At 38.3% G+C, this 10,387-nt stretch overlaps 1 protein-coding gene across 1 annotated transcript in view; it reads right to left on the reverse strand.

Annotated features, from left to right (window-relative positions):
* The window catches only part of wars2 (tryptophanyl tRNA synthetase 2, mitochondrial), a 46,043-nt gene that overhangs the window by 16,395 nt on the left and 19,261 nt on the right, over positions 1 to 10,387 (reverse strand). Inside the window, exon 2 of the mRNA XM_015395045.1 lies at positions 3,455 to 3,715. Coding sequence (XP_015250531.1) covers positions 3,455 to 3,715 — 261 coding nt within the window. The remainder of the gene's footprint in view (positions 1 to 3,454; positions 3,716 to 10,387) is intronic.

Genomic DNA, 10,387 nt, shown 5'->3' on the forward strand with positions numbered 1-10,387 from the left:
AAAATTACCGGCCTCTCTCATCTTTTTAAGTGGGAGAACTTGCACTATTGGTGGCTGACTAAATACTTTTTTGCCCCACTGTATGCCGGATGTCCCAGAATCTCCTAAAACGCTGGCATAAGCTGAACTTTCTATGTATTTTTTCAATGTTGGGCGTAACATAGAGTACTCATAACGAGTTCAGAGGGTATGTCCAACGACAGCCTAGCCTATGCATAACGCACAACAACACAAGCCAGTGTCCTGAGGGGGGCAGCAATGTGCCGGGAGCCGCCCGCTTATGAGTAACACTTAACATATGTCAGCGATCAAAGAACTTAGCTGTAACTTGTGGCCCTCGTATGAGCATATGCTGGCACTTGCCGTATGTTGACGTGTGCCAGGGTGCTTCAGTGTATTCACTGTGCTCATAACTTATACAAAACGTTCCCATAACTTATCCAACATATGTCAGTGTTTTTTTTTTACCAGACTTTCCATATATCAGGCATATGCTGGCTAAATCATCGAGGTGTGACAGGGGCTTTAGTTTCATCGCCGTGAACTTAGCGACTTTGTCGTTATATAGGGATATTAGTTTGTTTTTGTTTCAAAAAAGCCACTAGTGATAAATCTAGTGCCTTTTTTTTCTGTTTTTGGAAATGACACATAAAAGCACAGATTGATATCTGCTGATATGTACATGCGTTGGCGGATTCTTGGCAGTGCCTTAGGGTTACTTAACGCACATGCATCGCTGCACCCTCCATTTTGCCATCCACCGTTAATGTTTGATTTTTAATCAATGTTCAAATTGAGGCTTGTGTAAAATTTGCAAGCACTGTGTCATGTTTATCATGTAAATCAAGGAGGAGAAAGCGTTAAAAAAAAATCTGCAAAAAAACAAAACAAAACATTTTTAAAGCATTAATTCCCCAAAGCATGATGCTTCCACCCCCATGCTTCATAGTATCTACAGTGGTCCTGCGATGCAGCTCTGTAAAATCTCTCTTCCCAGCCTTCTGCAGGTTGCCAGTTTTCCTCCTGGTCCCCATCTGTGTAGTTTTGGTCATGGTTGAGTCTGTTAACTGTTTGAGGCTGTAGATAGGTGTGTTTTATACGGCTAATGAGCTCAAACAGGAGACATTGATACAGGTAATGAATGGAGAACAGAAGAGCTTCTTAAATAACACGTTAAAGGTCTGAAACGGGCAGTTATTTCCAGATAAATGCTTGGAAAACCCTATATTGTGATTTCCTGGTTTATTTGCCAACATTTTGTCTCTGATAGCCGATGTAGACAAATTATTAAAACTACAGACCTCTCTCCTCTTCCTATTTTGACCCACTGCACCTTTTGGTTTCATAATCCAAGAAAAACATTTAAACCTCTGGGTAGAATAACTTCCATCTTAATGTGACCATTAAACAAAAACTTCTAATAAAACTTTCCTTTTTCCATTAGAAAGTTTTATTTTCCTGGAGATTAATCTGCAAACATAACTCCAGTCCACACTATACTCCCATGTGGTGCTGCCATTACAGAGAAATTTGAAATGAATCCCAAAATGGCTCAAATGAGGCGTTTGGTCTGTAATGCATTTATTAAACTGTACAGCTATTATGTTATTTAACTGTAAATAAAGAAAATTGAGTTTCAAAAAAATATATATTCCTGCAAATATTTTATGTTAGGGTCTGTTCCTTAATGGAAGATACATGCCTGTGTATTATGTGATGGAGACGCTGAGTCGACAGAACATATTTATTATAACTGTGTGTGCTGTAAAACATTATTGGATGATGGTCACTACCAGTTTGTTTTTTCCATAATACCAAAATTTGCTAAAAACTAAAATTATCTTTAGGACGCTGAAAAGAAAAGAACCTTAAAATGATACTGAATGGTATATCTTATATGGGTAAATCTTTTCATGTCTCAAATGTTTCTTAAAAACAAAACCATCTTTCCCATCATTTTATCAGTAAATCCAGCTCTTTTTTCATTTGTAAAGTTCACAGACAAACAACAAGATGAGGAACTCTAAGACATGTTCAATGAATAGAAACTTGAAAAATACTAAATTATAATACATTTTCCCATTTGTTTTTTTTTTACTAGTCTTTTTTTGTTGCAGTAGGTTTGTGTCCTTATCGCATCAAAAAACAAATATAAGAATATTCCTCATGTCGGGAGTGGTGGCCTAGTGGTTAGGGCATCGAGCTTGAAATCCTGAGGTTCTGAGTTCGAGTCCTACTCCCACAGACTGCCACTCTGGGTCCCTGAGCAAGACCCTTAACCCCACACAGCTCCCTGGGCGCCCCACAATGGCAGCCCACTGATCCCCAAGGGGATGGGTTAAATGCAGAGGTAAATTTCTCCAGTTTTAGATCAATAAAGTTAAATTATTATTATTATTAAAATGTCTGATATCAGCATGTTTTAGAAACCATCCGCTTCTGTGTCTGTAACCGATTGGTTGATAACAAATGGGTCAGTAGTTCTCTTTACTATTGTTGACTACTTTATCAAAGCCTTTCATAACTTTCCAAAACATAAAATGAGTAAAAAAAAAAAAAAAAAAGGTCTGAATTATGCTGATATCGTATCAGGTCAATATCAGCAGGGGTGTCAAACCTGTTTTTATATCATCCACTTGGGTTTATTATAAATCATTTAACTTGCTTAAATGTAATTATTGACTTTATTATTTCATTTATAAAGAGCAAAAAGCTCTGTTGCTATAACTTTACTCCCCTTTATTTTACTGTTTTAGCCACTAACTACAGTTTAGAGGAACATAAGCCTCTATTTTATAATATATCCTTTTCCTTTTTGCTTGAGGGATAAATTGAATTTCAGAAATATGTTGTATGGAGACGTTAAAACAATGCAGGACAGGCTGCTCACAAACATAAGACTAGGGATGTCTATACTTATAAACTATATATTTTTAATTCAGCATATTCAAAAACAATATTTAGTTCTTTGTGTATTGAAAAGATCCTTAGATCCTCTTGATAAAAGAAAAACCTGAAACTTTTAGGCGAAAAGGTGCTTATTAATTAACGGATCCATGAGTTTAATTAAATCCTTATTTCTAATGATTTCAAAAAATTTTAAATGAGCACAGAATCTCTCTCCATCATCTAGCAGTTATTTGTCTTTGGACAAAATGACAACAGAAATGTTTGCATAGAGTTTCCATCTGACCTAACAACCTAAAGATGTGCCTGCAACCAGTTTCCGGTTTGATAAATCACTTCGAAGGCAGAAACAGTTTTATTTGACCTACAAATTTGCCCAATTTTGTTTATTAAAATATTGTCTGCATATTCATGAAGACACACAAGCAAAAGAGTTTGGCAGGCGCTTTGCACCATGCATGAGGATCTGCTGTGCGTAGTTTTAAAGCAAGCACATATTTTGTAGATCAAAGTCTTAGTAACTGTAACAACAAAAAACTAAAAAAACCTGGGACTGCTGAAACAGAATCGCCTTTTCCGGGTTGATTCCACAGGCTAGCAAGCTTGCTGCCATGTCCAGGATGTTGTTCCTGAGCTGGTCTGGATCCTGAGGCTGAGTTATGGAGTGCAGGTCCACTATGCTGTAGAGCACAGAGGGGTACCGGTTCTGCAGGGCCACCCAGTTTTCCAGGGCTCCCAAGTAGTTGCCCAAATGCGGCACGCCGGTTGGCTGGATCCCTGAGAAAACACGAGCACTTCCAGGATCCTCCTGGAAAAGAGAAGAGAATCAAGAGGAGTGTTAGTTGGGAAGTTAAAGCTGGACGCAGTGTGAATGAAATTCAGGATCTTGGGTTATTCTACCAAATAAAGACTCCGGAGATTTTTCCAGTGTGCTTAAAGTTAACTTGATTTTATTTTTCTTCTTAAAGAAAAGCTCCAAAGATACCATTGTAAAAAGGATAGGTTTTATTTTTGCACCAGTAGGTCAATTTCCAAAAACAAACTTCCCACCCAAGAAGCAGAATTTTAAAAATAACACAGTCAAATTTAGTCATTTCAGATTTTGCTTTCCAGATTTTTTTTCTTTTGCTACTTTTTCCTTTTTTCTGCTTATTTTTTTCGACAGATAAAAAAAAAGAATTCTATGTATTTAAATTGTATTTTCCAAAGTTAATCCTTTTCAAATTTTGATTCATAGATCACATTCTCTTCACTTCAAACCCAATAAGAATGCGCCGAGCCTGATATGCTGCGTTTAAACCTGTCTACCATACGCTTAACTCTGAGCGTATGGCAGTGCTATGCCCCGCGCTGGATGTGCTATGCCTGTCATCACAAGTTACAGCCATGTAGTTTTGCTGTTAAATGTCAATGGGCTAAAAACTGAAAATCTGCCTTTTGGTCATTTTCCACCTTAAATTTCCAGTGGCCGAATTTTCGCTGCGTCCCTACGAAAAGGTAATGGAAATGCTTGTAAAGCGTGCTAACTGGAGTGGAGCCACGCTATATAGAGGCTTTCTAAAACAAGTGATGTCAGGATAAAGGTTTAGTCAAAGGAGGGATATTTAAATGGACTTTAACTCATTCTGTCCCCACCAGTGGTCGCCTCTTTTTTCTGTTTACCTTAATTTTATGACACCTCATCTGTTTTCTACAGTCTTTAAAGTTGACTGAGTCATTAGAAAGTGTTTAATTTTGCAGTTGCTGGGAAGTTGTGAAGGATGAGGCGTGTGCATGGCTTCACATACACAGTTGTTTGTATGCAAGAAACCCTTTCCGGTTTTGGTAGTAGATACTCTTTCTGGGAACTATTTTATCTAATGGTTTTTAAATTCTTGGAACAATAAAAACCCTGATTTATTGCTGCAGTGTTAGATGGCAGCATTCACTTGGTTTTACATTTCCTAACAGAATTAACACTGAGAAGTTCATGCTACACAGCGTTGTGTGACGTGTTCCCAGAGGCCTCAGCTTTTCTCCTACTGCCAACTGACTGAGCTTATTGAAACGCGATGAAAGCTGCAGTTGATCTGAAAAATCAATCACACCAAAGGTTAGAATAAAAGGTGTTTCATATATTTTAATTTTCAGCAGAATCCACATCAGGTTTTTCAATTTAAAAATAGAAAACATGCAGAGATTACCAATTTCCCCTCAGATACAAAGCTACCATAAACACTAATTAAAGAACAGTTTAGTCTGCTGTGGATTTGCATTGTTTAGTTGTCCTTCACAGCAGAGACGTCTTTAATAACTGCTCTTTCCAAAGCCGCGGGATCTCAACGTTATCGGCTTAAATCTGACTGTTGATCATATGTTCCCCAGCTGCACTTCCCAAGGTTATCATCACCAACCACTAAAACCTAAAGCTTTCAAAGGAAATCCTCTTCGCCGACTGCTGAGAAACGGGTTATCTTGACAGCCTGCTGAGCTCCATCACCTCCAATCAGGCTAAAAAGAAGGACAGGCTCAGCACAGCGTCTCTGATCAGATAAAAGCCTCCACACCTCAGAGCACAGAGGGCTCAGGTAACAACACCTTTGAGGCCAACATGGTCCACAACACCCCCATCTACTGGCCTGCGGGAGAGGATTTCTCCCCAGCCAGTAAGAGGCAGGCAGGAAGGAACTAGGTGCTTATGTCATTACTGAAAGGGTAATTGCACTGGAGTGCCATTGATGCTAAGAGCCTCTTAAGAGGTGTCGGGATTGATTTGGGTGTGGACTGGGCCCTGTGCCTGGCTCATGTGTGTTCTCACCTCAGACTGAAACACGTAACCCATGTTCCCCCTGCGCCTTGTGGCCCCGGGGAGGCCATTAGCCACCCAGACATGGTAATGGTGTCATTTGAACCAATTGAGTGTCAAATAAGAGTCAACGGCATGACTTACTGGCCACTGGGCAATCAGGACCTATCACACACAAAGACTACCTCACCAGACACCTGAGTGTTAGCGCTGGTGTCCAACAGCTACAGGAACATGTGCTTCAATAGCTGTTGGAGGAAAAAGAAATAAATCTGCTACGGCACGATGACAGACCAGATGGAGAATGTTGTAAAGCAATTTATATTTGTAATGAATCCTATACTGCAAAGGTAAAGAAAAACATCAGCAACTAATACACTTTAGATTAATTTACCCCCGTGAAATTGTTTTACCTTTGAAATACTTTCAGGGCGGAAAAAAAAGAATAAAAATCACAAACACTTAATATGAATACTTTTGTCTTTAATGCAACAAACGGGTTCAAACAGACAAAAAAGGAACAAACTTTGACTTAAAATTTACTATATCAAATAATAACAAAAATTGATTTATCATTCAAAGAAAGGATTTTTAAAGAAACTTTATGAGTATAAATGGTCAGATTTACCAACATATTCAAAGTTTTTCAGATGTACTCATCTGTGATTAAACACAAAGATGATTTAATCGAATTGCACTAGCAGCTCTTCTGGCATCTTGTATATATGTTTATGTTTATGCATTAAGCAGAAAAAAATTTCAAATTTTTCTGGTTTGCCTTTTTTTTTACCCCCCCTCTCCCCAAAAATAAAAACAATCCAAGTCCAGTGCAAATCTATGATTTTTTGTTATCCATTTTCATCAAGGTCACTGAAAACATTCACACCCAGAATGGAACATCCTTTGTCAATTTTCAAGGCTACATTTATCCTTCCCTTTCACAGCAGCAGTTCACTCTTTATTTGAACAACGTTGAGGTTTTACTTAAAGGAATAGTACACCCAAAACATGATTAGCCTTCATTTTCTACTCACCCCCATGCTGAACAACACTCTGGAGTACTTTTTTGATATCTCAAATGCATCTGGAGATCTGGGAGGCTTCTTGCTGTCTGCTGACATTCAAATAATGGAGGTCTATGGCGCCCGAGACAGAAAGGTCCATAAAAGTCCACAAAAAACGTGTCAATATTCCTCCATACTGCTCGTCCAATGTATTCCAAGTGTCCTGAGTGGGTAGCGTCCATAATTTACTCGAAACAAAGTCATTTAGAATGTTTTTAGAGCATAAACAGTAGTGTACAGGATTTCCTAAAAGCGCGCGCCTGCGAGTTCACGAGCCTACGGAAACCAGGGCAGACCAAACCAGATGAAAGTGCGCATTCACCTCGGCAAAGAACTCATGCTCTTCCTCAACACTGAAGTCCTCAGACATTTTTCTTTCGTTGTTTCTTTCTTTGCACAGGTAAACAGCACATTTCTTCTTCTACGCTTGCATTATCAAGAGCAGACGCTGAATGCGCACTTTCATCTGGCTTGGTCTGCCTCAGTTTCCGTAGGCTCGTGAACTCGCAGGCGCAGAAATGACTTCGTTTCGAGTAAATTATGGACGCTACCAACTCAGGACACTTGGAATACATTGGACGAGCAGTATGGAGGAATAATGACATGTTTTTGTGGACTTTTATGGACCTTTCTGCCTCGGGCACCATAGACCTCCATTATTTGAATGTCAGCAGACAGCAAGAAGCCTCCCAGATCTCCAGATGCATTTGAGATATCAAAAAAGTACTCCAGAGTGTTGTTCAGCATGGGGGTGAGTAGAAAATGAAGGCTAATCATGTTTTGGGTGTACTATTCCTTTAAACAAAAGTTCTCCAAAATATTTGTGTCCTTCATGAAAACCCATTAAAATGCACAGTAAAGGTTTTACATGCAATGTTATTGATCTTAGCTGTCGATTAAATAAACTATGGTTGGCTACACAAATAAGTATAATAAGTATAAAAAAACCCTTATTGTCTCAAAATGGGGAAATTCTGGTGTTAACAGCAGCAAAAAGGTTATAGAATAAATGCTCCATGTGGACCTTAAAAGAGTGTATAAAATAACACAATAGTGAGGAGTTAAACAAATGTAAAATATAAAATACTGTACTATTAAGTGTTTTAAAAAATATATAAATACTGTGCACCTGGACAATACACAACCAATAAGCGGCTGTGTGCAAATTGACAGCAGCATGTTATTTAACTGACTAAGATAGAAACTGCAAAATCAGGTGGTGGTATTAGAGTCTTCCAGCTGCTGGGAGGAAGGATCTGTGATAACGCTTCCTGGTGCATTTAGGGTCCAGCCGTCTGTCACTGAAGGAGCTCTTCAGTTCTGAACTGCTTCATGCATGGAGTGGGAGACATTATGCAACAGAGATGTTAATTTAGTTAGGATCCTTTCGTTTCTCACCTCCTGCATTGAATCCAGAGGGTATTCAATCACAGAGCTGGCCTTCCTGATGTGCCTCTTTCTTTCAGCTGTAGATAAACCACTAAAGCTACAGATAAGCCACTAACTAATATCAATTGACATAAAGAGAAAAATACTTTTAAATAGCTGCAAACTGATTAGAAACATTAATGTCTGTGTTCAACTATAAAAAAAAAAAGAGTTCAAGCCTCACTTTCCTCAGTGTAAACAATGACGCTAACATTAGCTTAGTTATACAACGTTTCAGATTTTATATTAATCTTAATCTTAGAGTATATTTATACTGCTGTCAGAATTAATGATTGTGTCAAATAAAGTTATTTAAGGATGACTTTAATTAACCAATTTTTAACTCTTATTGGGAACAGTGATTAGGTTAAAAGTGATTTGCTAATATCTGCCACAATCTGATTCATGCCGCTGTCATAAACTCCTTTCTTTGTGTGCAACAAAAAATACAGTACATCTGGGTCACCCTGGTTTTTCTCAACCTTATTAAAATGAGCTTACTAAATTAAAATTAAATTGTGTGAAAGTTAAGCATTATTTTATTTCCTGAGAGAATAAATGCGCTTGCATCCTTCTTGTTTTATCATTCGTCTGCGCCCGATCTGTCCACGAAATGGGATCCTACCCAACTTGTGACAACTAATTGTTTTCAGCTTTTAAATTTTACAAAAGTTTTGTAAGCTTAGGTTGTTTTATTCCTTTTGTTGTACTTTATCAGTAAATAATGCATAATCTAAAGACAGACACACAACTAAAATACAGATAAAGACCCCTCCGAGCATCTGCAAATATGACGTCAGAAAAGCAATATAGCAGATTAAATGTAACATATGTTGTTAAATATTTTTCTAAGTTGTAGTTTAGCATTATTTGATGATTTAAGGATAGAAATAAGTACTTTCAGTACTGTAATTACATTATTAAGACCTGGTTAAATTTCTGGTTGCACGTGCAAATGAGCTGATGGTAGGGATTGCGCTTAAGTATTTTTCCAATAAATAGACAGAAAGGACGGTTAATTTTGAAACAATGAGCAGGATTCAGCATGTGCATATCAATGCAACATTCTTGATTTTTCTCTTTTTTCATATAATCAGCTGTTAGTAAGCAATAAGGATTTTAGATTGCTCTTTTTCTATTCAAAGAAATTTCAAAACAACGTGTAACTTGAAGATTACTGAACTTCATTCACATTGAGCGTCCAGCAAGGGAAGATATTTTTTCACAAAACTGTTAAGAACAGAAAACTGAGATGAAAGCTCTAGATGAAGAGGTCTTTAAAGTTATTGCAGTTCACTCTGAGGGGCACCTGGATGCCTGTACTAAGTTTCATGGCAATCCATCAAACGGTAACTGAGACAGGCACAGAAAAGTCTCCAAAGTCAGACTTTGTGATACTGCAAGAAAAGGCTTTAGTCAGGAGCAGTGACTATGGCGTATTGACAAAGCAACATGTAAGCAGGCGACCAATCCAACACAGACACGGCACAAACTGTCTTTCAGGAGTTTCTTCTCAGACGGACACCTTCTAGTCAAACATAACAGACAAAAATGCCGTTTTACGATCCGATTTTGGACAAGCGTGACGCGGCACCACTGCAGAGGTGACGAAAGCCTTCTTCATCCATGTCTGCCATATGTTGGAGACATTAGGCACCACGTGCATGTGACATCAGCACCGACAGCTAGAAGGTTATGTACACTAAAAGGCCATGTTTTCCCACTTGCAGTTCTTTTCCTGGAATGGACGTTTGTTTGCCGGTGTGTGTGGTAATATCCGCTGGGATGGAGGTCGAGTGCAAACATAGACGCTGGTCCACACACGTGTTGTAGTCTTAGCCTGCATCAACATTAAGGGAGTTGTGAAGGTGTCTGTTCATAAGAATTTGACAGCTCATATTATGGTCTGGCAGCAGTGGAAAGAAATGACAGCCAGTTGAAAAGAGAAACACGACCATATTCTTCACATCAGCTGTGATATTTAAAAAACTCATCTTAGTTCTGGCTTATCAGCCCAGTCTAACTGGGGACAGAAAATGTCCTATTTTTTCTATTTTAAAGAGATGATAATCCCCGTTGCTAAAGAAATATTTTTACTTTAATCTACAATGAAATCTTAAAAAGAGGCAGTTGTGAAGCTATATTTCTGGCCAATTTCTGATCTTTAGCCAACTCCAATTTCTGTTTAGCTCTACTGTAACCA

This window comes from Cyprinodon variegatus, unplaced genomic scaffold (genome assembly GCF_000732505.1).
Source record: "Cyprinodon variegatus isolate N-32 unplaced genomic scaffold, C_variegatus-1.0 Scaffold722, whole genome shotgun sequence".
NCBI lineage: Eukaryota > Metazoa > Chordata > Actinopteri > Cyprinodontiformes > Cyprinodontidae > Cyprinodon > Cyprinodon variegatus.